The 26,706-nt window shown below is 46.8% G+C and overlaps 2 protein-coding genes and 6 non-coding genes across 8 annotated transcripts; 4 read left to right on the top strand and 4 right to left on the bottom strand.

The window, feature by feature from the left end:
- Positions 1-2,076: 2,076 nt before the first annotated feature.
- Positions 2,077-2,158, bottom strand: trnas-gcu (transfer RNA serine (anticodon GCU)). The gene has a single exon. It is a non-coding gene; the product is annotated as a tRNA-Ser (tRNA).
- Positions 2,159-2,501: 343 nt separating this feature from the next.
- Positions 2,502-2,573, top strand: trnaw-cca (transfer RNA tryptophan (anticodon CCA)). Its single transcript has one exon. It is a non-coding gene; the product is annotated as a tRNA-Trp (tRNA).
- Positions 2,574-3,173: 600 nt separating this feature from the next.
- Positions 3,174-3,255, top strand: trnas-uga (transfer RNA serine (anticodon UGA)). Its single transcript has one exon. It is a non-coding gene; the product is annotated as a tRNA-Ser (tRNA).
- Positions 3,256-19,743: 16,488 nt separating this feature from the next.
- trnas-uga (transfer RNA serine (anticodon UGA)) lies at positions 19,744-19,828 on the bottom strand. Its single transcript has one exon. It is a non-coding gene; the product is annotated as a tRNA-Ser (tRNA).
- Positions 19,829-20,165: 337 nt separating this feature from the next.
- Positions 20,166-20,238, bottom strand: trnag-ucc (transfer RNA glycine (anticodon UCC)). The gene has a single exon. It is a non-coding gene; the product is annotated as a tRNA-Gly (tRNA).
- A 1,566-nt stretch (positions 20,239-21,804) lies between these two features.
- Positions 21,805-22,497, top strand: LOC145335805 (histone H1-like). The gene has a single exon (XM_080181535.1). It carries the CDS (start codon positions 21,838-21,840, stop codon positions 22,495-22,497), a length of 660 nt encoding a protein of 219 aa, XP_080037661.1. The 5' UTR covers positions 21,805-21,837.
- An 805-nt stretch (positions 22,498-23,302) lies between these two features.
- trnal-cag (transfer RNA leucine (anticodon CAG)) lies at positions 23,303-23,385 on the bottom strand. The gene has a single exon. It is a non-coding gene; the product is annotated as a tRNA-Leu (tRNA).
- A 2,500-nt stretch (positions 23,386-25,885) lies between these two features.
- On the top strand, positions 25,886-26,197 carry LOC145335807 (histone H4). The gene has a single exon (XM_080181537.1). It carries the CDS (start codon positions 25,886-25,888, stop codon positions 26,195-26,197), a length of 312 nt encoding a protein of 103 aa, XP_080037663.1.
- Positions 26,198-26,706: the final 509 nt, after the last annotated feature.

The raw sequence follows: 26,706 nt of genomic DNA, 5'->3' as shown, positions 1-26,706 counted from the left end.
TCCTTGCTAATCAGTATTGGCTTTCCCTTTACAGTGGATGATCTACAGAGATAAAATATATTTCGAGACTCCCCACAAATATCTCTACTATTTACACGATCCGGGTATTTTCACCATTTGCAGAGAAAAAAATCTGCAATAAATCTAATGCTGTAAATTCATAAATACAGCTTTCCATTTTTTTCCTCAAGGAATTTGTAACACAGTCGAATGGCCTTAGAGTCACACAATCCCAACAGTGCTGAAGGAAACCATTCTGCCCATCGAGTTTGTACCGACTCTCCAACAGAGAATCACACACTGGACCTATCCCCGCGGCGCCACACATCCACCCCGGTAATCTCCCTATACAAACACCTTGGGGAACCAAGGGGCAATCCAGCATGGCCAATCCACCCAACTTGCTCATCTTTGGACTGTGGGAGTAAACCAGATCACTTGGTTTCCTGAGTTAATTTGCCTGGATCAATATATATTGAACAGAACTGCAGAAGGTTAGCACCATCCAGGACAAAGCATCCCACTTCATTCGCTTCCCACACATAAAAAATCACTTACTCCACACAATGACAGCAGGGTGCACTATCTACACGATGCAGCAACTCAGCAAGGCTACTTTTCCAGCACCTTCCAAACCCATGTCTACGACAGCCTGGAAGGACAAGCGCAGCAGACACATCAGAATAACACCCCTACATTGCAGGGCACTGATATTTATTTATTGATTTATAAATTGCTGTTGTTGTGTGTGTGTTCTTTAACCTTTTTTTATCTTCCAAAAGGAGTGAAATCTCGAATTGAAAATGATGTTACTATTTCTAACCCAAACAGTCAATGTTGTATTAAACCGGGGTTTGTGATTTATTCTCGAGTCAGTGGTTTCCCTGGGAGCCGGGTTAACAGAAACAGCATGGAGAGATGGCAGAGCAGGAAATGTCGGTGCCGAAGGTGAATCACATCAATGAAGCAGCAAACTGTTTACTACGAATCTGATCCAAAATCCGACTCTGGTGGGATTCAAACCCACAACCTTTGAATAGCTAATTTAATTATTCAGAAGCCCAACGCGCTTTCCGTTGCACCACAGAGCCACGTGCTGGGAGTTTACTGTCCTTGTCCATATATGGATTTTTGACAATGTGGAAACTATTCGTAAGTAGAACAATCTCATAGTTTAAACATCAAGAACTGTTAAGAATATGGTGTAACAGACATAACTAGGGCGTAGAGAAAGATCAACTTAATGCGAGATAATCCATTCAAGGTAAGTCTGTGAATTCAGATGTTCAGGATCCAGTCACAGAGGGAGGTGCCGAGGCCCAGGCCACAGAGTTTGGAGAGGAGTTTTGTGGGAATAGTAGTGTTGAAGGCTGAGCTGTAGTCAATAAATAGGAGTCTGACTTAGGTGTCCTTGTTATCTAGGTGTTCCAGGATTCAGTGCAAGGCCAGGGAAATGGTGTCTGCTGTGGACCTTTTGTGGCAGTTGGTACTGGCATGTTAGACAGCAAGTCATTGTCTTGTGAGATGGTCAAAGGTTGTGGGTCCGAATCTCATCTGAGTCCGCTTTTGGGATAAAATGTGAAGAAATTAGGAACTGGTGTGTCAATCTTCTCAGAGAAATAAAACTGCCGCCTGGAACTTCAGAGAGGGCCCTCAGTGTAAAAGGACGGCATTCGGCCCATCAAGCCTGCACCGACAACAATCCCATCCAGGCTGTATCCCCGTGACCCCACATGTTTACCATGCTAATCCCCCTGACACTAAGGGGCTATTTAGCATTGCCAATCCCGCTAATACAGCACTAATTTTCATGGCTGACCTGCCGATTCTGGAAAGATGAAATCTTGCCACTGGCGTCTGCTTTGGAGATTCCGACACCACATTTTTGCAGGGTGGTGAACTCCTGTCCAAAGCTGGTGACCTGACTTGATTCGAGTTTCTCCGAGGATGAGAATTCTGGGAATTGTTCTGGAACATTCACCCCTCAAGCCTGTGTGTCCAAACTTCATCTCGGTTCTGCGAACCTTAAAACACTTAAACAAGCCATCAGTTTAAGGGCCAGAGTAAATACATCACCGACGAGGATGGGATTTGAACCGACGCGTGCAGAGCACAATGGATTAGCAGTCCATCGCCTTAACCACACAGCCACCTCGTCATGGAATAATTTGTCACCAAACTTTGATAAAGGGTCATCTGGACTCGAAATGTCAGCTCTTTTCTCTCTTTGCGGATGCTGCCAGACCCGCTGAGATTTTCCAGCGTTTTCTCTTGACTTCTCACCAAACCAGCTCTTGTGTTTTAACACCCGTAACAAACAACATGTTTCTCCCGCAGGATAATGTTGTGTTGCTGTTTACTCCTTAATCTCGGTTCGCTGTTACTCTTCCATTCCATGTCTAACCACAGAAAGTAAAGAGGGAGACAGTTCCATTCCCTGGGCCCTGTCTGGTTTTGAATTGGCCGAACGTAACCCGGATGTAATAAGTCGGAAACCTTGTGAGCCTGTGGCGCAACGGTAGCGCGTCTGACTCCAGATCAGAAGGTTGCGTGTTCAAATCACGTCAGGCTCATGAAACTTTTCTGGGTCGGATTTTGTATCTGGGTAAAGTTAATTGTCCCCGAAATGTCAAATTTCAAAACGATGGTAGAAATGATATTTTAGGGATGCTTCCGGTTCGCATGCTCAGATTATTTTGGCACAGTTTTATATCTGAAACAATGTGTCAGAATTGTGAGGTGTTCATTTCTTGCAAAGTTAAAGCAAGGTCCACACTCTCAGATGTTTCTGTGGGTCATCAAAGGAGAGAGAGCTGACTGGTGGTGATTTAACAGGATAATTCATACCTCAGGAGAGGAGCAAGGCTAAAAACAATCTCAGACGATACAGGAATTAATCCCGAGCTTCTGGCTGAATAAACTGCCCAGCCAACTGAGCTAAACACTTATTTGATAAAAGGGGAACTCTCCGAAAGTTCATGCTGCCAAATAAACCTGCTGGGCTTTAACCTGTTTTAGTGAGATTACTTACTGTGAACTTGGGATAAATGTGCCCTGTTCCCCGTTAATTAAAATCAAGATGATGAAACAAATTTACTGTCGAGGAAACGCAGACTTGCCTTTGGGCAGCAGCCGAATGTTACTATTTGATGTTAGTGAGACCACCCCAGGCAGCTGCGATGGCCGAGTGGTTAAGGCGTTGGACTTGAAATCCAATGGGGTTTCCCCGCGCAGGTTCGAACCCTGCTCGCAGCGAGTCTGATACGCAGTGGCTAGAAGTTGCAATTTGTTTCGTCGGGGAACCGCTAAACAAAAATTGTAACTGTTAGTTTTGGGTTAGCGCAGTGGTTATTACTGCTGCTTCACAGCTCCAGGGACCTGGGCTCGATTCCCGGCTTGGGTCACTGTCTGTGTTGAGTTTGCACATTCTCCTCGGGTCTGCGTGGGTTTCCTCCCACAGTCCAAAGATGCGCGGGTTCGGTTGATTGGCCTTGCTAAAAATTGTCCTGAGATGAGTAGGTTAGAGGGATTAGTGGGTAAAATATGTAGGGATATCGGGGTAGGGCCTGGGTGGGATTGTGGTCGGTGCAGACTCGATGGACCGAATGGCCTCTTTCTGTACTATAGGATTTCTAAGAGAACATGGTAACCGATGATGGTTTTGATCCATCGACCTCTGGGTTATGGGTCCAGCTTCTGCTGCGCCACTCTGCCCCGAACGTTACCACTTCCTGCCTATCCCTGTTGCGCGGGAGAGAAGAAACTATTCATTGTATTTTTATTTCAAACAAAACCCACGTGTTGGGAAGCTCACCCTGGCTGGACAGTAACACTTAACATCAACCCGAATGTAACAGGCAGAGAAAAACACACAGAAAAGTAGTAAGAGATGATCAGGACACACACAGAGCGATAGAAGGGTAGCACCATCCAGGACAAAACATCCCACTTCATTCGCGTCCCACGCATAAAAATTCACTCCCTCCACTCCCGACACACAATGACAGCAGTGTGCACCATCTACACGATGCAGCAACTCAGCTAGGCTCCTTTTCCAGCACCTTCCAAACCCATGACTACGACAGCCTGGAAGGACAAGCGCAGCAGACACATCAGAATAACACCCCTACATTGCAGGGCACTGATATTTATTTATTGATTTATAAATTGCTGTTGCATGTTCTTTAACCTTTTTTTATCTTCCAAAAGAAGTGAAACATCGAATTGAGAAAGATGTTACTGTTTCTAACCCAAACAGTGAATGTTGTATCAAACTTTCAGAAAGCCCCTGGGGTTTGCGATTTATTCTCGAGTCAGTGGTTTCCCTGGAAGCCGGGTTAACAGAAACAGCATGGAGAGATGGCAGAGCAGGAAATGTCGGTGCCGAAGCTGAATCACATCAATGAAGCAGCAAACTGTTTGCTACGAATCTGATCAAAAATCCGACTCTGGTGGGACTCAAACCCACAACCTTTGAATGGTTAATTTGCCATTATTTAGAAGGCGAACGCGCTTTCCATTGCGCCACAGAGCCACGTGCCGGGGGTTCTTACTTTACTTGTCCATATATGGATTTTTGACAATGTAGAAACTATCGGTAAGTTCAACAATCTCATAGTTTAAACGTCAAGAACTTGTAAGAAGAACTTCATTGATTGCAACTCGTGTTGGAACATCTTATTTCTGTTGAGAGAGCTGTGGAAATACACACCTTTATACAGGAAATGTGTCCATCACAGAATGATCCTCCCTCTCTCTCTTCCTCATTCTCCTGTATAGCTTGGAGTCAAATCTCAAAGGCTTGATATGCCGGGAGACACATTCTACTCCATCTGTCACAGGGCTGATCAGAACCTGTTCCCTGTAAAACATTTGCACAGAACACAACACAAAGCTGGAAGCTGCAAACCTGAAACACAAACAGAAAATGCTGGAAATGCTCAGCAGGTGAGGCAACATTTTTGAAGAATGGAGATTTGTGTAAAACCAGCTCCTGAAGCACAGCACAGCTGCACAGTTTAAAGTTTCCTTTCATTCACAATGGATGCTCCATTCTATGATTTTGAATAATTCAAATTGATAATCTGCATTGTTATTCTAGTCGCCACCGATTCAGTGAATTGAACCGATATTGAACCGATTCAGTGCCTATTGTACACATCTTTGGAAACTGAAGGAACATTTAACATGGCCAATCCATCTAACCTTCACATCTTTGAACCATGGAAACAAACCAGAGCAACTAGAGGAATCTCTGGGGGAGAATGTGCAAAATCAGCACAGTCAGCAATGGCCAGGACCAAACCCGGGTCTCTGGGGTGATGAGGCGGGAGAGTGGGATTAGATAGCGTGCAGCTTCAATAATGCAGTGCAAACCTGATGGGCCGAATGGACTGTTACTGCATTGTAACGATTCTGTGGTTTGGGAATCGAAAGCATGATCCCATTGAATGAAGCAGCAGGCTTGAGGGGCCATGTCGTTCACTTCTGATCCGATTTATTGTGCTGCTGTGTCCAGGAAGCTGCTAATTGATTTCTCGTCATTAAATCAGAGTTCACTCCAAATACTCTTAATGCATCAACCCTGTGCTCAGTAACAAACACTGACTCGTGGTTAAGCAATGCCTCAGTTTTAATATTCTTATCCATGTTTCCAAATCCCTCCATGTCCTCAGCTCTTCCTGCCTTTCGTCATCTCCAGCCTAAGAATTCTCTGAGATATCTGAGCTCCTCTGATTCTGCCTTCGTGAGCATCTCTGATTTGGTTCACTCCAGCAGTGATTATACTTTTTCAGCTCTCTGGGTCTCAGCTCTGGAATTCCCTCTCTAATCTCCCCTGATTCCAGCTTACTTTCCCCTCGGTCATTTTTGTCGCCTGTCCGCTTAATTTAATTCCTAATTCCTATCCCGCGGGTTTCACATTTTGCATTCTGTGACTTTCGGCAGTCCTTTCTCCGCTTTAACTGCCATCAGCGAATTATAATTGTACAACTATACTTATCTGTGCGGTTCCACTTTAAGGATTCTGTACGTCTCCAGCGCTTTGATTTCCCATTGGTTTCAGCTCAAGATCGAATTGAATGACGCAATGACGCTGGGCTGGGAGTGACGCTGCGCGAGGCGCGCAGTCGCGGCGCATTCCGAATGGTCACTGCGTTCCGATTGGCTAAAGAAGATGTCAATCACATAGAGGGCGTGTGTTGCAAGGCGGTCTGCGATTGGTTACGATTGGCAGCATCATTTTCAATGGTCTCGCCCTTCAGACTATGGAGCTCTCCGATTGGATTAAATAGCTGTCAGTCAATCTGAGCAGAGCGGCCATTGGATAACGGTGATGCGGCGATTCCCGATTGGTTTCCCAGCTGCAGGTCACAGGCCGTGGGCGGGGATTTCCCCTGGGCCAATCAGACACCGCGCGGAGCGGCAGCGAATGTCCCGCCAGTGGCTTCAGTCCCCGGGCCCGGATCCTGAGCCCGCGGCGGGGCTCCGGATGGGGGAAGGGTTTTGGGAGCGGGAATCCCGTCCCGCCCGGCTGGAAATGGGGCGGCCCGGTGGCACAGTGGTTCTCACCGCTGCCTCACAGCGCCAGGGAGCCGGGTTCGATTCCCGGTTTGGGTCACTGACTGTGGGGAGTTTGCACGGTCTCCCCGTGGGTTTCCTCCGGGATCCTCCCACAGCCCAAAGATGTGCGGGTTGGGTGGATTGGCCGGGCTAAATTGCCCCTTGTCGTTTCCAGGGGCACCAGCCAGGGTAAATGCATGGGATTATGGAGATAGGACTTGGGTGGGATTGTGGTTGGTGCAGACTCGATGGGCCGAATGATCGCCTTCTGCCCTGTGGATTCTATAAATCCGCAGCTTAGTCTTTCCAATGGCAGCTTCCTGTGTAAACATGTATTGCTGCAGTTCCCCAGTCTTCCTGCTGCAAACCTGGTCAAATCAGCACAGAAACTGGGATCTTCCTGTGCTTTGGGTGGGGCTCAGTGTCACACAGGGTTTTACAGCACCTCACTTTGCAGAGGCCGTGGTTAGATGCTGTGATCTTCCTGTCTTTTCGGGGTGGGCCTTGGTTACTCTAAGTGGATCTCCCTTATGGTTTGGTTCTAATTACAGCCTCTCTCTCTCTTACAGTTAGTCTGGGTGTTCCTGACTGAGCAGAATGGCCTGATCTCACCACACACATTGAGATGGAGGAGCTGCTGCTGGAGATGAAGATGATTAAGAATTCCAGCCTTCTCTACACTCATTTACTGAGGCCCAGCCCTTTATTCATCATCAGTTTTCCCCGGATGTCAGGTACATTAACATCTTCATCTGCTGTGCACACTGACCTGACAGTGGGAAGGTATAGGAGCAGGATGATGCAGTCAACCATGTCAAAGGCGTGGATATTCAGCTGGGTAAGACTGCACTCACCTGGTTCCATTCTTATCTTTCTGATCATATACAGAATATCACCTGCAATGGTTTCTCTTTCCACTCCTGATCTGTTACCACCCGAATCGCCCTGGGATCTATCTTTGGCTCCCTCCTATTTTTCATCTACACCTTACCCCTCAGTGACATTATCTGAAAGCACAGTGTTAGTTTTCACATGTATGCTGATAACACCCAGCTCCACCCCACCTCTCACAACCAATCCCCTGTTATTAAATTATTAAACTCCTTCTCCAACTTCTAACACTGGTTCAGCAGAGAATTCCCCCAATTAAATATTTAGAAGACCAATGTTCCCTCCACAAATTCTGTCCCCAGTCACTGACTCCATCTCTCCCACTGGTTACTGTCCAAGGTTGAAACAAACCCTCATTCTTGGCACCTCATCAGACTCGGAAATGAGTTTCTGACCACATATCTGTTCCTTCACCAAGATCACCGATTTCCAGCTGTGTAACATCACACATTGTTTGTAATACCTCAACTCACCCGTACCTGAAACCCTCATCCACGCTTTTGTTACCTCTAGACTTGACAATTCAAACACACTCCTGCCCAGCAGATTTCCTTCCCTAAAGGGCATTAGTAAACCAGATAGGGTTTTATCGCAAGCAACAAATAGATTTTTCATTGCAGATTCATATTGAATTCACATTTCATCATCTGCCCTGTTGGGTTTTGAACCCAGGTTCCTAGAGCATTTCCAGAGTCTCTGGGTTACGAGCCCATGACACCACTGCCTCCCCTAATCAATGACATCACACATTTTGGCCTCAACTTCTTTCTGCATTTGCGATTTCCACAGATTCACCACTCTCTGGTGAAGAAATTTCTCCTCACCTCAGTCCTAAACATTCATCCCTTATCCTTACACAAAGGATATCAGTAACATTCTTCCTGAATCTACCCTTTCCAGTTATGACATTACTGTTACTAGAGAGGTGGTGCTCGACAGACTGGAGGGGCTGATTGTGGACAAGTCCCCAGGACCGGATGGAATGCATCCGAGGGTTCTGAAAGAAATGGCGGAGGTGATAGTGGATGCCTTGGTGGTTATTTTCCAGACATCGCTGGATTCCGGGGAAGTGCCGGAAGATTGGAAAATGGCTAATGTTACGCCGTTGTTTAAGAAGGGTGCCAGGCAGAAGGCGGGGAATTATAGGCTGGTTAGTTTAACGTCTGTGGTAGGTAAAATGTTAGAATCCGTCATTACGGAGGAAATTGCGAGGCATCTTGAAGGGAATTGCTTGATAGAGCAGACGCAGCACGGTTTCGTTAAGGGGAAGTCGTGTCTGACAAATTTACTGGAGTTCTATGAGGATGTGTCTAGGGCGGTGGATAGAGGAGAGCCGGTGGATGTGGTCTTTCTGGATTTTCAGAAGGCGTTTGACAAAGTACCTCACAAGAGGTTACTGCAGAAGGTCAAGGGACATGGAGTTGGGGGTAGGGTGTTAGCGTGGATAGAGGATTGGTTGTCAAATCGGAGGCAGAGAGTGGGGGTCAACGGGTGCTATTCGGATTGGTGGATGGTGACTAGTGGAGTGCCCCAGGGGTCGGTGCTGAGGCCTCAGCTTTTTACCATTATTATAGATGATCTGGAGGAGGGAACCGAGTGTAGGGTGTCGAAATTTGCTGATGACACCAAGATTGGGGGAACGGCAAATTGTGCGGAGGGTGTGGAGAGTCTGCAGAAGGATCTAGATAGGCTGGGCGAATGGGCCAGGAAATGGCAAATGGAATTTATTGTTGGCAAGTGTGAGGTGGTCCACTTTGGTAGGAAGAATGGTAGGAAGGACTATTACTTACGTGGCGAAAAACTGCAGCAGGCGACGGTGCAGAGGGACCTCGGGGTCCTTGTGCATGAGTCGCAAAAACCCAGCTTGCAGGTACAGCAGGTGGTCAGGAAGGCGAATGGGATGCTGGCCTTCATAGCGAGGGGGATTGAATATAAAAGTAGGGAGGTCTTGCTGCAGCTGTATAGGGCATTGGTGAGGCCGCAGCTGGAGTACTGTGTGCAGTTTTGGGCGCCGCACCTGCGCAAAGATATTTTGGCCTTGGAGGGAGTGCAGAGGAGGTTTACTAGGCTGATACCAGAGTTGAGGGGTTTGTGCTATGAGGAGAGGCTGAATAAACTAGGCTTGTACTCGTTAGAGTTTAGAAGAATGAGGGGAGACCTCATTGAGACGTATAAGATGATGATTGGGATGGATAGGATAGAGGTGGAGAGACTCTTCCCGCTCAAAAAAGACAGTAGGACTAGGGGGCACAGCCTCAAGATAAAGGGGGGGCGGTTTAGAACGGAGTTGAGGAGGAACTTCTTCACTCAAAGGGTGGTGAATCTCTGGAATTCTCTGCCCGTTGAAGTGGTGGAGGCTGCCTCGCTAAATATTTTTAAGACGCGGGTTGATGGGTTTTTGATAAGAGAGGGGATTAAGGGTTATGGGGAGAGGGCGGGAAAGTGGAACTGAGCAGCGACAGATCAGCCATGATCTTACTGAATGGCGGGGCAGGCTCGAAGGGCTAGATGGCCTACTCCTGCTCCTATTTCTTATGTTCTTATGTTAGAATTTTATAACTTCCTATGAGCCCCCTCTCAATCTTCTAAACTCCAGTGAACATAATCCTAACTGACTTCATCTTTCCTCATACGACACACTGGCCATCCCAGGAATTAACCTGGTGAACCTTCACTGCACTCCCCCTGCAGCAAGGACATCCTTCCTCAGATAAGGACACCAATACTACACACAATACTCCAGGTGTGGCCTCATCATTGCCCTATACAACAGCAGTAAAACATCCCTATTCCTGGACAGAAATCCTCTCGCTCCCAAGGCCAACATATCATTTGCCATCTTTTTGTCTGCTGTATCTCTGCACTTACTTTCAGGGACTGAACAAAGAACAGTACAGCCCAGGAACAGACCCTCTTCCCACCCAGTCTGTGCTGACGCAGATGCCTCTTGTAATAACTTCAATCAGGCCATTGAGGTTGGCCGATTGGAGCAGGAACTCCCTGATTAAGGATCCAATTGATGGGCCAATCAGAGAATCTTTGCCTTGTACTTAATCGGGAGTGCCCGTTCCTCTGACACCCCCGGAGATAAACTGTTAGCACTCTGTGTACTGCTGTTAGAGGTGTAAATAAAGGGGTTTTGGTGAAGGAACTCCTCCCTCTGCAGACTTATTACACCTGTCTAATCTAATATTTTCTTGCCTCGATGTGGTCCATATCCCTGTGTTCCTGCTGATTCATGGATCTATCCAGATGCCTCTTGAACGTTGTTACAGAATCTGCTTCCACTATTTCCTCCGGCAGTACGTTCCAGGCAGTCCCCACTCTCTGTCTGAAAAACTTATCCCTTACATCTCCTTTAAACTTTCCCTCTCTCACTCTCACCTTTGTCCCGAGTATTTGATCCTTTGACCCTCGGGAAAAGACTGTGACAATCCACTCTATCCAAGCCTGTCATAATCTTGTAAACCTCTCTCAGGTCCCCCCTGCTCCTCCGAGGCTCCAAAGAAAACAATCCAAGTTTGTTCAACCTTTCTTTCTAGTCCATATCCTCCAAACCAAGCAACATCCTGGAAAATCTCTTCTGCACCCTTTCCAATGCATCAACATCCTTCTGGAAGTGTGGCACCCGGAATTATACACAACACTCCAAATGCAGCCTAACCAAAGTCTTATACAGCTTCAACATGATTTTACTGACTGATGCACAAGAACATCTAGATCTTGCTGAGTATCCAGCTCTCTTAATTTACACCCATTCAAATAATAATCTGCCTTCCTATTTTTGCTACTGAAGTGGATAATGAAGTGATCACTGCATATTTATCCACATTATACTGCATCTGCCATGCAGATCCCACACACTCAGCCTGTCCAAATCAGACTGAAGGATCTCTGCATCCCCCTCACAGCTCACCCTCCCACCCAATATTGTATCATCTACATATTTGGAGATTAAACATTTAGTTCCCGTGTCCCAACCATTAATATATAATATGAACAGTTGGGGTCCTAGCACAGATCCCTGTGGTACCCCACTAATCATTGCCTTCCAATTGGAAAAAGACCCATTTATGTCATCTCTTTCTTTCCTGTCTGCTAACCAGCTTTCTATCCATCTCAAGATGCTACACACAATCCCATGTACTTTAACTTTACACACTAGAAGGGCAGCACACTGGTTATCACTGCTGTGTCACAGCATCAGGGACCTGGGTTCAATTCCCGGCTTGGGTCACTGTCTGTGTGGAGTCTGCACATTCCCCCCGTGTCTGCGTGGGTTTTCTCTCCGATTTCCTCCCACAATCTGAAAAGATGTGCTGCTTAGGTGCACTGGCCGTACTAAATTCTCCCTCAGTCTACCCGGACACGCGGCAGAGTGTGGCTACTGGGGGATTTTCACAATAACTTCATTGCAGTGTTAATGTAAACCTACTTGTGACACTAATAATCAAACTTTAACCTTTAAAACATTATGTGAGATCTTGTCGAAAGCCTTCTGAAAGTCTAAAAAAAACTACATCCACAGGTTCCCCCGGTCAACTCTAGTAGTTATATCCTCAAAGAATTCCAGTAGATTTCTCAAGCATGATTTCCCTTTTGTAAATCCATGCTGACTTTATCTGATTATAACACTGCTTTCCAAATACTTGATAATGGACTCCAGCAATTGCCCTACGACTGACATTCGGCTCACTGCTCATTGGTTCCCTCTTTCCTCTCTACCTCTGTTTTTAGACACAGGGTTTAGATTAGTTACCTCTCTCTCCTGAAGGTGCTGACTCTGTCTGGGTTCAGTTCCACACTCACTGGTTCCTCTCTCTCTCTCCTGAAGGTGCTGACTCTGGCTGGGTTCAGTTCCACACTCACTGGTTCCTCTCTCTCTCTCCTGAAGGTGCTGACTCTGTCTGGGTTCAGTTCCACACTCACTGGTTCCTCTCTCTCTCTCCTGAAGGTGCTGACTCTGGCTGGGTTCAGTTCCACACTCACTGGTTCCTCTCTCTCTCTCCTGAAGGTGCTGACTCTGGCTGGGTTCAGTTCCACACTCACTGGTTCCTCTCTCTCTCTCCTGAAGGTGCTGACTCTGGCTGGGTTCAGTTCCACACTCACTGGTTCCTCTCTCTCTCTCTCCTGAAGGTGCTGACTCTGGCTGGGTTCAGTTCAGACACTGGAAATCAGAAATGAAACTGAAAAGAAAGCTCAGCAGATTGTTTCTCTCTGCAAACAGATGCTGCACAGAGTTAGTGTTTCAGGTCTGTGACCTTTCATCAGAACCTGAAAACATAGAAACTCGGAAGAGGAGGAGGCCACTCAGCCCATCGTGCTTGTTCCATCATTCAGTGTGATCATGGCTGATCCTCTATCTCAATTCCATATTCTCAGTTTTTCCCAATACCCCTTATACCAATCTTACCCAATGTAACTATCTAAATGCTTTTGAAAAGACAATATTGTAACTGCCTCTACTGCTACCTCAGACAGCTCGTTCCAAACACTCACCTCCTCTGGACCCTTTTGTGTTTCTCTCCTCTCACCTTAAACCTACACCCTCCACTTTCAGACTCCCTGAAATTGGGAAAAGATGTTGACTATCTATCTCATCTATGGCCCTCATTCTTTTATAGACCTCTATAAGATTACCCCTAAGCCCCCTACACTCCAGGGAAAAAAATCCCAGTCTATTCAGTTTCTCCTTATAACTTAAACCATCAAGTCCCAGTAGTATCCGAGTAAATCTTTTTTGAACTCTTTCTAGTTTAATAATGTTCTGTCTATAATAGGGTGACCAGAACTGTACACAGTATTCCTAGTGGGGCCTTAACATGACTTCAACATGATGTCCCAACTCCTATGTGAGGATAAATGGGCCAATACATTCCATTGCTATTCCTCCAGTTGTTAATGAAGTGAAAAAGTTGGTGTTTAATGAAATCTGCTGGAATGTAACAACACTGCAAAATCCTCAATTCTTGTTGTTTCAGCTCAACCAGCCCCTAGAAGCTTGGAAGATGGAAGTTCCTGATTGGTCTGAGGTTGGAGATGAAGAGGAGCCAATTCCCAACAACTTCCTGACAGACATCAACAGTCATCAGCTTTAGAGCGAGGAAATCCTCGAACAGGGCATTCCGAGTAACCAAGACCCTGGAACATCCCCGCTGCTGGAGAACAGAGAAGGTGTGAGGCAAGGCAGGATGTTCAAATGGTGGAAGATGGGACTGAATCATTGGTGGAGTCTCCTACTCTGGTTCTGACTCCTTCTGACATTGATGGACGGTTTGAAGTGGAGGAAATTAGTCAGGATGGAAGTGGTGACGAGATTCACAGTCACTCCCTCAGCTTAGAGACCATTTTTAAGGCGATCTGTGCAGCGACTCCACTCTGGGGTGGATGTCAGATCAGCTCACCAGACAGCAGGAGGATTAAAGCACAGATGAGGCCATTCAGCCCCAACACTTCCTTAAACGCTCCGCTGTGCAGTTCAAAAACTGAAGGCTGGGATTCGAGCCACGTTACACAGGCGACTGGGAAAAGCACCATCGGATTAATCAGACCACTGGCCCACACTGGAAAGACTAAAAGCCCCGCAGAGGGACATCAACATGAATTTTCACTTTTAATGTTTCTTCTTTACTCTAAACAATATATTGTGTTTGTATAATTATCTTAAATGTTTCACATTGAAACAAATACTGGGAATATTTAGCATTGCTGGAGAAGTGTAACCGGGAACGATGTCCTGTTCATTCAGTTTGGGGAACACTTCCTGACAGAGGAAGATTGGGACATGACAGCTTCTCCCTATCAGCTCCTTCCAATTCCCTCCACAATCCTGAACACCTCGATCAAATCTCCTCTCAACCTTCTCTTCACCAAAGACCCAAATTCTCCAATCTACCGATTAAACTGAACTTCCCCATCCCTGGACCCGTGCCCAGAGATTTATTGCACCCTCTCTAATGCCTTCACACCCTTTCTAAACACTGCTGTCCAGATCAGAGTGCAACACTCCAACTGAGGCCAAACCAGGGTTTTATACAGGTTTCCCATAACTTGTTTGCTCTTGTAAGCTCTGTCCCTACGTATAAAGCTCACAATCCCAAATACCTTAGTAACCACACTCTCAACCTGCCACCTAAACAGCAATTATTAGTGTCACATTTAACCACAGGTCCCTTGTTCCCGCATGCCTTTACAATTGTATCATTTCTTTCATATTGTCTCTCCCTTTTCTTCCCACTGAAATAAATCATTTCACACTTCTCTACTTTAAATTGGTCTTGTTTGACCAATCCACAAGCTGTCTCAAACTGTGAGTTTCAGCACTCCCCCCTCACAGTTCACAATGCTGCCATGTATTGTGTAATTCCCACAGTTTGAGTGTGTGCTCTGTACAGCATTGCCGATGTCTCTAATATGGATCAGGAAGAGCAGGATTCCGAACACCAACCCTCCTGGAATCCCACTTTAACCGAGCTCCATTCCAAATAACAACATTTCCCACTGCTGTATTTCCTGTCACTCAGTCAGGTTCCTATCCATGTTCCTATCAGTCAGTCAGGTTCCTATCCATGACTTTGGCTGATAGGATTAAGGAGAATCCTAAGGCGTTCTATAGGTATGTCAAGAACAGAAGGTTGGTTAGGGCAAGATTAGGGCCAGTTATAGACAGTAGAGGGAAGTTGTGTGTGGAACCGAAAGACATTGGAGAGGCATTAAACCAATATTTCTCTTTGGTGTTCACGCAGGGGGTCATGAATGTAGCTATGGAGGACACTGGGGTCCAGGGGTGTAAAATAGAAAGTATTGCAGTTGAAACCGGGGATGTGCTGGATATTCTAGAGGGCTTGAAAATAGATAAGTTCCCTGGTCCGGATGGGATTTACCCTAGGATTCTCTGGGAGGCTAGAGAGGTGATTGCAGAGCCTCTGGCTCTGATCTTCAGGTCATCGTTGGTCTCTGGTATAGTACCGGAAGATTGGAGGACAGCGAATGTTGTCCCATTGTTTAAGAAGGGGAACAGAGACTTCCCTGGGAATTATAGACCGGTGAGTCTTACTTCTGTTGTGGGCAAGGTTTTAGAAAGAATTATCAGGGATAGGATTTATAGTTATTTGGAGAGTAATGAATTGATTAGAGACAGTCAGCATGGTTTTGTAGCAGGTAGGTCGTGCCTTACTAACCTTATTGAGTTCTTTGAGAAAGTGACCAAAGAGGTGGATAGGGGTAAGGCAGTTGACGTGGTATATATGGATTTTAGTAAGGCGTTTGATAAGGTTCACCATGGTGGGCTTCTGCAGAAAATGCAGATGTATGGGATTGGGGGTAATCTAGGTACTTGGATCAGGAATTGGCTAGCGGATAGGAGACAGAGGGTAGTGGTTGATGGTAAATATTCATCATGGAGTTCGGTTACGAGCGGTGTGCCTCAGGGATCTGTTTTGGGGCCACTGCTGTTTGTAATTTTTATTAATGATCTGGATGAGGGTATAGTTGGGTGGATTAGTAAGTTTGCTGATGACACCAAAGTCGGTGGTGTGGTAGATTGTGAGGAAGGGTGTCATAGTTTGCAGGGTGACTTAGACAGGTTGCAGAGCTGGGCCGCGAGGTGGCGGATGGAGTTTAATGCGGAGAAGTGTGAGGTAATTCATTTCGGTAGGAGTAACAGATGTGTTCAGTATAGGGCTAACGGGAGGACTTTGAATAGTGTGGAGGAGCAGAGGGTTCTAGGTGTATGTGTACATAGATCCCTGAAAGTTGGGAATCAAGTAGATAAGGTAGTTAAGAAGGCATACGGTGTCTTGGCGTTTATTGGTAGGGGGATTGAATTTAGGAGTCGCAGCGTCATGTTGCAACTGTACACAACCCTGGTGCGGCCGCACTTGGAGTACTGTGTGCAGTTCTGGTCCCCACATTACAGGAAGGATGTGGAGGCTTTGGAGAGGGTGCAGAGGAGGTTTACCAGGATGTTGCCTGGTATGGGGGGGAGGTCATATGAGGAGAGACTGAGGGATTTGAGGTTGTTTTCACTGGAAAGAAGGAGGCTAAGAGGGGATCTTATTGAAACATATAACATGATTAGAGCTTTAGATAGGGTGGATAGTGATAGCCTTTTTCCTCGGGTGGAGAAAGCTAGCACGAGGGGGCATGGCTTTAAATTAAGGGGTGGTAGTTATAGGACGGATGTCAGGGGTAGGTTCTTTACCCAGAGGGTGGTGAGGGATTGGAATGCCCTGCCTGCTGCGGTTGTAAATGCGCCTAGTTTGGGGGCGTTTAAGAGATCTGTGGATAGGTTTATGGACGAAAAGGGATTGGTTTAGATTAGTGGGTCAGTGATTTTTTAAAAAAAGAACTGGTCGGCGCAACATCGTGGGCCGAAGGGCCTGTTCTGCGCTGTGATGTTCTATGTTCTATGTTCTGCTGTCCCTTTTATTCTCTCATCTCCAAATGTTCCCACAAGTTTGCTGTGTGTCCCTTTATTTATAAAATGCTTTTTGACAGTCCATGTTCACATTAACCACGTTACCCTCATCAACCTTTTCTGTTACTCTCACTAAAATCATAAGCAAGTTAAATTTGATTCCCCTTTAATAATTACCTCTGTGTTTTCCTTAATTAATGCACATTAGCTCAAGTGAGTGTTAATTTTATCCGCAGTTATTGCTGGAGAATATTCCACATTGCTGAGGTTAGACTGATTGGATTTCGTTGGCTTCTCCTCACAGCCTTTTCTGAGCAAGTGTGTTCTTTATTTGTAATTCTCCAGTCCTCTGGCACCACCCATATAACTAGCCAGGAGAGGAAACTTTTGGCCAAAGCCTCTGCAATTTCCACCCATATTTCCCTCAGTATCCATGGATCAGTCTCCTCCAGTCACAAGAACACAGTAAATAAGAGCAGACATTGACCACGTGGCTCATCAATAATATTCTCCCATTCAAGGGTGACACAGTGGTTAGCACTGCTCCTTCAGTGTCAGAGACCTGGGTTCAACTGCAGCCTCAGGTCACTATCTGTGTGGAGTTTGCACATTCTCCCCTGGTCTGCGTGAGTTAGGTTGATTGGCCATGCTAAATTGACCCTTAGTTTCAGGGGATTGGCAAAGTAAATATGTGGGGTTACGGGAATAGGGCTTGATGGGCAGAATGGCCTCCTTCTTCATTGTAGGGATTGTATCAATCAATACAATTGTGATTTATGCCATACAGTGCAAAGCACAGAGGCACAGCATTAAAACAAGAGCAGCAACAACATTGGAAAATACATAAGAAGAAATCACACTATATTTCTGACACGTTTTGTAAAAGTCACTACATTTTCAGCATCAAAATCAGGCAAAACATTTGAAATATCAACAATTCTATGTGGAGAAGACAATTTATGAATATCTTCGCATGAACCAAATTTGTGAACTTTATGCTGATGCCCAGCTAAAATACAGTAGCTGTGAATAAAGATCTTTTGAAGCTTAGGTAGGAACACCATGTATCAATTTATAAACTTGAACTGAACCATGAATTAATCTTCTCGAAAGATCGCAATTCAAGAATCTTTAATTCCTCATAAGGTATTCCCCTCATGCTTTCCATTTTCCTGGTTACACATCTTTGCACTCTCTCTATAAACTGTATATCTCTTTGAAAGTGTGGATTCCAAACTGTGGGTACAGACTCCAGATGTGGACGTACCAGCTTCTTTTTCAGTTTCAGATCTTGGGTTTCACCTTCACTTTACTCCCCACTCCCTCGATTCCCTGAGAAACCAAAATGTGTCTATCTCAGCCTTAACTGCAATAAAGTCCCTCCAGCGCAGATGGAGGCCATTTGGCCCATTGAGTCTGCACAGACTCTGATGTACCATCCCACCCAGAACCTATCTCAGTAACCCCACATATTTATCCTGCTAATCCCCTTGACTACATTTGGGAAACAGGAAATTTAGAATGGTCAATCCACCTAATATTTAGAGTGTGGGAGGAAACACAAACACAGGGAGGGTGTGCAAACACCACAGAGACAATCACCCAAAGTGGAATTGAACCAGGGTCCCTGGTGCTTTGAGGCAGCAATGCTAACCACTGTGCTACCCATCGTGTATTCAAAAACGGAGCATGTCAAAGGATCAGAACACAATGAGTACAGAAATGTATTCTCATGTCAATCCTAAATGATCTGTTCCTTACACTGAGCCAGCTTAAGCAATCTCCCAATGTCCACAAAATCAAGAATCTTGTATGTTTTAATGTTTCACCTCCCACATTTCAAAATCTGCAGTTTACTCAGACTCACATCATATGAAACCCTCTCATCCCATGGACTAATTTACTGCCCCTTTGTGAGTGATTGAAACATAATGAGAAAACCCATTCCCACAGTGAGTAGTTCAGCTCTGGGATACATTGTCTGACAATGTGGTGACGCAGCTTCAAGTGAGACATTCAGAAAGGAATTGGATTGTTAAATTTACACTGGCACGGTGGTACAGTGGTTAGCACTGCTGCTTCACAGCACCAGGGACCCATGTTCAATCCCACCAGGGGTGATTGTGTGGATTATGTACTTTCTCCCTGTGTCTGCATGGGTTTTCTCTGGGCGCTCCAGTTTCCTCCCAAAGTCCAAAGATGTGCAGATTAAAAAGATTAGAAATGGTAGATTGTCCCTTAGTGTCTCTGGATGTGAAGGTTAAGAGGGTTAGCCATGGTACAAATGTGTGAAAGATATTTTTTCTGAGACTCAGTGCAGACAGGGTGGGCTGACTGACTTCCTTCTGGACTGTGGAGTTTCTGTGGATCCGATGGATACTCAGTGCTTCCATTTATGTACCAGTTGTGCATTTACCTGAGTAATATAACCACCTCTGTAACGTTCATATTAACTTCATCAGGGACCTGACATTTATTTTGTATCTTTGTCTCTGATTGTCTCTGATAAATGATAACTCATTTATAAATGATAACTCATTTATCAAGTCAGAAAATTGTTTTCCTATTTTAATAGTTTTTCATTAGAAACGAATTACGTCCGAATAAAAAAAAACTCTAACTTATGATTGGCAAATTCGCCCTGTTTTATGAACTTGATTGAAACGTGGATACATTTCTCAATACGACGGTCAGGAATCGAACCTGGTTTAACTGCTTGGAAAGCAGCTTGTGATGCTCACCACTGTTCCACTGTCGCTCACGCCGCTTCAACAGCCATTATACTCACTAGTTATAATTACAGAATTATCTACGTTGCTGATTTTTCGGCTCTGTGGCTAAAACGGCGAAAGTAAACACTTCACAATCACAACCGCTGCGAGCAGGGATTCGAACCTGCGTGGGGAAACCCCCCATTGGATTTCAAGTCCAACGCCTTAACCACTCGGCCATCGCAGCCACGCATTTACTTTACTAATGTAGCCACCATAGGATGTTCATATTAACTTCATCAGGAACCAGGATTGTGCAGAGCACAGTGTGTGAGCTGAAATATGTTCCTCTACTTTTACTTTGTATCTTTGGCTCTGACGGAGAACTCATTTATCAGGTCAGAGACTTCTTTTCCAATTTCAATATTTTTTTCATTAGAAACGAATTATGTCCGAACAAAAAGAAATGAAAAAGAGAAATCTTTATTTTATTTCATTCCTGTCAAATATTGCGTTCGCTTTGTTTTTATCCACTTGGATTAAAACACAAGAGGCTGTGGATCAGGTTCAAAATAATTTATCAATGCGTTGGCCGGGAATCGAACCCGGGTCATACTGCTTGGAAAGCAGCTATGCTCACCACTATACCACCATCGCACCAGCTGCTAAAACAGGCCTTATTTTCATCAATTATAATTACAGAACTAACTTATTTGTTGATTTCATCAGGCTCGAGGTGTGTCCACAGCACAGTTTGTAAACTGAACCTGTCTTATCTCGTTTTTCTGGACAGTTTAAACCACCTGTTTTACTATTGTTTCTGACTGGGAAATCATTGTTTAGTTTTGGGGCCTGTTCTTTCATTTAAACAACTGAAAGCAAATTCAAACTGGATTTTCCATTAGAAACACACTGTTGATGAGAATCTTTAGTGAATTTTATTTCAGGAATGCCCACCTACTGTTGGGACCTGCGATAACTAATTAAATAAATCACCACTCTGATGGCCAGGAACTGACCCTTGGTCAAATGCTCTCACAGTCACCACTCCATCACCATCGCTCACCTGGCTCTGTCACCCACTCTGTAAGAAAGTCCAGCTCTGACAGTGAATCTGGTTCCCTCCAGGTCCAATCGGAGGATGGTCAGAAACTGTCACTGTCAGAAACTCCATTATCAGCGAGTGTGGGATGGTTATTTAACTGGCTGTCACTGGTTGGTGAGGTTGGGATTTACTGTTACCTGTCAGTGCCGGAGAAACAAATAAAACAGGAAATCTAGAGACTCCGAGAGCAGATAATTTGTATTTTCACCCTAAACAAACACAGTGATGTCTGTAATCACTATAATAACTGAAAATAAAAATAGAATTGGTTCTTGCCGCGGAATCTGGTTAACAGATGTGGTTCTTCACCACATGGACTGCAGCGGTTCCAGAAGGCAGCTCACCCCCACCTTCCCAAGGGTAATTAGGGATGGGTAATAAATGCTGACCCAGACAGAGACACCCACATTCCATGAATGAATTGAAAGACAATCTGCGGGGAGCGGCCCTCAGAGTGTTTAACAGTTACTGAGGTGAAAAACTCTAACTAACCCCCTGGAATCCGGAGCAAAGGCCGGAAGGAGGAGAAATTCCGTCCTGGGACCTTCCATTGGGTGAAAGTTTTGTCCTGTGAATGTGTCGATGTGAATATTGTGGAAGAGAGAGTGTATGAAAGGAGCGGGCGGGTCAGACTAATCCAACTGTGCTTGTGTGTCTGTTCTGATCATGAGATCTCCGAGTCTCTCTTGGGGAAAATAAAACGATTTTTCAATCAAAGATTCCCCCTAATCCCCCTGCTGAGCCCCAGAGTGAGATTTCAAGGCAATTGTTTCGCTAAATGGAAGATTTGAGTGGAAAAGTAGAGAACATGTCAGCTATCGCGTGTGAGAGCGGGATCAGTGCAGCAGGAAAACGGGTTTCAGTGGAAAACGGAGTCCTCAGTTCGAGTGAAACCTTTTCAACAGCAAACATTGGAGTGTCAGAGACATGAAGGGTGTGAGCTGGATGTGTGGAGAGGCGGAATTTGATTGGAATGGGAGAGTTTGTGAGGAGAGAGAAACACAGAGAGGCTGGAGGAGCCGGGAGCTGACAGCAGCTTGTCTCTGCTCCGTCCGCTCTCTGCCTTTAAGTTGCTCTGTGCCGCCACCACTGGTTTCATTCCGGATCCAGTTCTGACTCTCCTGGCCCAGATTTTCCAGCCACTCTCGGATATGACTGAAACTGCAGCCGCCCAAACGGCTCCTCCAGCCGCTCCCGCTCAGGTGAAGTCTCCCAGGAAGAAGAAGGCGGCTCCCCGATCTGCCGCTCCCAAGTTAGGCGAGCAGATCCTCAAGGTGGTGGCGGCTTGCAGCGATCGCAAGGGGATGTCCCTGGCCGCCATCAAGAAAGCTTTGGCCGGCAGCGGAGTGGATGTGGGGAAGCGCGGCTCCCAGATCAGGTTAACTATCAAGAGGAAGGTGGAGAAAGGCTCTCTGGTGCAGACAAAGGGACAGGGCGCCTCCGGCTCCTTCAAACTGGCTAAGAGGGAAAGGCCGGGCAAAATGGGAAAGAAGGTGAAGAAAGCCACAGGCAAGAAATCTTTAGTGAAGAAAACAGCGGCCAAGAAGGTGACAAGAAAGAAAGCCGCCGCCAAGAAAACTCCAGTGAAGAAAACTCCAGTGAAGAAAACTCCAGTGAAGAAAACTCCAGTGAAGAAAACAAGCAGCAAGAAGGCGGCAACTCCAAAAAAGGCGCTGAAGAAAGCAGCCCTGAAGAAAAAGTCTCCTGTGAAGAAGGTCACGGGCGGAAAGTCGGCCAAAAAAGTGACTAAAGCGAAGGCCAATCCCAAAGGGAAAGCAGCAAAAGCGAAGAAAGCCTCAGGAAAGAAGTGAAACAACCCGAGAGCAAATTGGAAACCTCTGAAACCCCCCAAAGGCTCTTCTCAGAGCCACCCACATCTCTCAGGAAAGAGCTGATCCCGCAAGAAAATGATTCCTGTCCCGCGGGGCCCGGCTCATTCTCAATAGAGATCATTTCAAATTCAGACTAAAGCAAAACAACTGCAGATGCTGAATTTCATTGAGAATTTCACATTTGTTCAATCGCCACTTTCTCTCAGAATAAAGCTGTCTGGTAGATTCAGTGTGAACACAGCAAAAAGTCTGACAACACCAGGTTTTAGTCCAACCTATTTATTTGATAATATTCTCACAAGCTTTCGAGGGGACAACCTCACCTGACGAAGAGGCTGTCCCCTCGAAAGCTTGTGAGAATATTATCAAATAAATAGGTTGGACTAAAACCTGGTGTTGTCAGACTTTTTACTGTGTTTACGCCAGTCCAACGCCGGCATACCCACATCATGATTCAGTGTGAGACAGGAACACTGGCGGCGAAACACCGCATTCCCCACTCATTTTTAATCCAATCCCTGCAGGGAGGCCAATCGGCCCATCGAGTCTGCACCGACCCACAATCCGGATCCCCCATTCCCCTATTTATTGACCCTACTTCCCCCCTGACACTCCGGGACAATTTAGCATGGGCCAATCAACCTCACACCCACCGGGGGGAAACCGGAGCACCCGGAGGGAGCCCAGGGAGAATGTGGAAACTCCACACAGACAGTGACCTCAGCCGGGAATCGAACCCAGGTTCCTGGCGCTGGGAGACGGCAGTTCTCAGCCCAAAAGTCAGTGTCAGGAGTGGGATTCGAACCCACGCCTCCAGAGGAGATTGCGACCTGAACGCAGCGCCTTAGACCGCTCGGCCATCCTGACTCCCTTCACTTTAACACAGGGAGATTTCCCCCAAACACCTTCAATAAAGTGTTTGGAAACAGCTGGAAGCGGATGTGGGGGAGGATGTTACTGAGGGAGATTCTTGCTATAGAATAGACTGTGTTTAGGTGGGAATATTACTGACTGGCAATTATAACAGGAGCAGGTTTAAAAACACAAAAGGACAAAGTCACCACCCGAAACCTTAACTCTGTCTCTCTCTCTCACTTCACAAAAGCTGCCGGATTATTTGCAGCATTTTCTGTTTCGATTCCAGATTTCAAAGCTCCGGGTTTGTGGAAACTCTTGAGTGTGAAGGGCGGCTCTGGAAGGGTTTGTGTGGGGAGCTGGCTTTCGTTTCCATTCTTAATAAACGGGTTGAAATTGGCGGTTGCAGAAACTGGAGGTGGAGCTGAAAGATCAGGGGCCGTTCTGTGTGTGTGTGTGTGTGTGTGTGTGTGTCAGGCCGGCTCTCTCCTCCCTCCCGCTCTGGGTTGAATCTTCACTCTGTCTCATCCCCCCTCTCTGCTCTCACTCCGCCTTTCTCAGTCAGGTCGGGGCGGCCTGTATAAAAGGAGCCTGAAAGAGTTCCTCTCTCTCAGATTGTGCAGTGATCGGACTGCTCTACACAGACATCAGTAGCGCAGTCTCAGTCAACGGGTGGGAAACAGATAGCTTCCAAATCAGGTCTGGAGTCAGACAGGGCTGCCCTCTCTCCTCCGTCCTTTTTGTGTGTTGCATTGAACCCTTTGCCCAGGCCCTCAGAAGCGACCCAGGCATCAAAGGGGTGACAATCCCAGGCAGCGGAGGCACGCAGGTCAAAGCCTCCCTGTACATGGATGACGTGGCTGTCTTCTGCTCGGACCCCTCGTCTGTCCGCAGGCTCCTCCAGGTCTGTGAGCAGTTCGAGCTGGCCTCGGGAGCCAAAGTCAACCAGGGAAAGAGCGAGGCCATGTTCTTTGGGAACTGGGCCGACAAATCCTTTGTCCCCTTCACCGTCAGGGCAGAGTACCTGAAGGTGCTGGGGATATGGTTCGGAGCGGCAGGGGCATGCATCAAAAACTGGGAGGAGCGCATCGCGAAAGCCAGGCAGAAACTGGGCTTGTGGGAGCAACGCTCGCTCTCCATAACAGGAAAAAACCTGGTGATCCGGTGCGAGGTCCTGTCCGTGTTGTTGTACGTGGCGCAGGTGTGGCCTATCCCCAAATCCTGCGCTGCAGCAGTGACGCGGGCCATCTTCAAATTTATCTGGAGATCAAAGATGGATCGCGTCCGGAGGGAGGCGATGCACAAATCTCCAGAGAACGGAGGGAAAGACATTCCCAACGCCGCCCTCATCCTGATGGCCACCTTTGTGAGCGGCTGCATCAAGCTGTGCGTAGATCCTCGGTACACCAACAGCAAGTGCCACTTTGTTTTGAGGTTCTACCTGTCCCGAGTGTTGCGAAGGATGGGTCTGGCCACACTGCCGCGGAACACTCCGAGTAGTTGGACCGTACCGCAGCACCTGTCCTTCGTGGAGAAATTTTTCCGCAAACACACCTTTGACCACACGGCGATTAAGCAGTGGTCAGCGTGTAACGTCCTTGGGGCCCTGAGAGAAAAGGAGACGGCGGATCCTGTCGGATGGTTCCCTGAGCAGACTGTCAGTGTCATCTGGCAGAACGCCTCATCACCAGAACTGACAAACAAGCACCAAGATCTGGCTTGGCTGGTGGTGAGAAGGGCACTCCCCATCAGATCCTTTATGCACGCTCGAGGTCTCAACATCACCGCACGCTGCCCTCGAAGCGGCTGCGGGGCTGACGAGACGGTCACACACCTCCTTCTGGAATGTGCCTTTGGAAAGAAGGTCTGGAGTGAGATGCAGTGGTATTTGTCGAGGTTCGTCCCGAGCAGCTCGGTGACGCAGGACTCTGTGCTCTACGGGCTGTTTCCGGGGAGGCACACCGAGACAAATATCAACCGCTGCTGGAAGGTCATCAACTCGGTGAAGGACCCACTTTGGTCCGCCCGAAACTTGCTGATCTTCCAGCTGAAAGAACTGTCCTCGACCGAGTGTTGCAGACTGGCACATTCCAAGGTCCAGGACTACGTGCTGAGGGACGGGCTGAAGCTTGGGGCAGCCGCCGCAAAGGCACAATGGGGAAAGGCCACACTGTAAGGCCTTTTAACGGAGGCAGACCGAGGGCCCAGGAACTGCAGAATACCCTCGACCTGCGTAACTGTGTGCCAATCTGAGCACTAACGGCACACAGTAATCTTTTGAGGCGTGTATATAGTTTTTAAGTATTGAAATGTAATCATGGTAATTAGTACAAATATGTAAATATTGAGACATGGACATAGTTTTTTAAGTACTGAAATGTAGTCACTGTAGTTTGGACAGATCTGCAAAAATGTTTTGATTCCGCATTGTTTTGCTACTCGAAGCCCTGTACATTGTAATAGATTACTTGAGATTTTTATGAATAAAGTATATTTTTGGAAAAAAAAAATCATGTCTGGCAGAGGGAAAGGAGGCAAAGGACTGGGGAAAGGCGGAGCCAAGCGGCACCGCAAAGTGCTCCGTGATAATATCCAGGGCATCACCAAACCAGCAATCCGCCGCCTGGCTCGCCGCGGCGGGGTCAAGCGGATCTCGGGCTTGATCTATGAGGAGACTCGCGGGGTGCTGAAGGTTTTCCTGGAGAATGTGATCAGGGATGCGGTCACCTACACTGAACACGCCAAGCGCAAGACGGTCACTGCCATGGATGTGGTGTACGCTCTGAAACGCCAGGGCCGCACTCTCTATGGATTCGGCGGCTGAACAACTCGACCCTTTTCCAGCCAACACACAACAACGGCTCTTTTCAGAGCCACTCACCGCCTCACAGAGAGAGCAGTGACCTGGGGACGGGGGGGGGGGGGGGGGGGGAGCTGGGACAGGCTGCTCAGTGTTTGAGATGCAGCTTTGCTTTGTTTCGGTTCCGGTGCCGGGAAATCACCCAATTGAACATTTCATTTGGAGCAGGATTGTTGTTGAAATGTTTCAGTGGATTGTCTCAGCAGCCCCCAGTTGACATGTGCCCTGAGTGAAAGGCCACCTCACTCCCTGTCTAATCACTCAGTGTTTGGATAGAGTTTCTAAAAGCTTTCTCTGGAATAGCGGGAGTTTAGGAGCAGCAGCCGGTGAATCGTTCACTGGAACCAGTGCCAGTTGTGATGCTATTTGCCCCCCAGACGGTTGTTTCCTGCACTGAAGCTGACAGGCTTTGGGAAACTGCTGAGTTTCCGCTCAGTCATTCACAAAACCCGCAATTCCCGCAGTTTGAGCCG

Source organism: Carcharhinus amblyrhynchos, unplaced genomic scaffold, assembly GCF_965287045.1.
Source record: "Carcharhinus amblyrhynchos unplaced genomic scaffold, sCarAmb.v2.hapA scaffold_42, whole genome shotgun sequence".
Classification (NCBI taxonomy): Eukaryota; Metazoa; Chordata; class Chondrichthyes; order Carcharhiniformes; family Carcharhinidae; genus Carcharhinus; species Carcharhinus amblyrhynchos.
Note: the sequence above shows the minus strand (reverse complement) of the source record. Positions and strands in the feature narration are given on the sequence as shown.

What these genes read in the sequence shown, in the direction of transcription:
- LOC145335805 (XM_080181535.1), top strand. Translation starts at nt 21,838, where the DNA reads ATGACTGAAACTGCAGCCGCCCAAACGGCTCCTCCAGCCGCTCCCGCT.
- LOC145335807 (XM_080181537.1), top strand. Translation starts at nt 25,886, where the DNA reads ATGTCTGGCAGAGGGAAAGGAGGCAAAGGACTGGGGAAAGGCGGAGCC.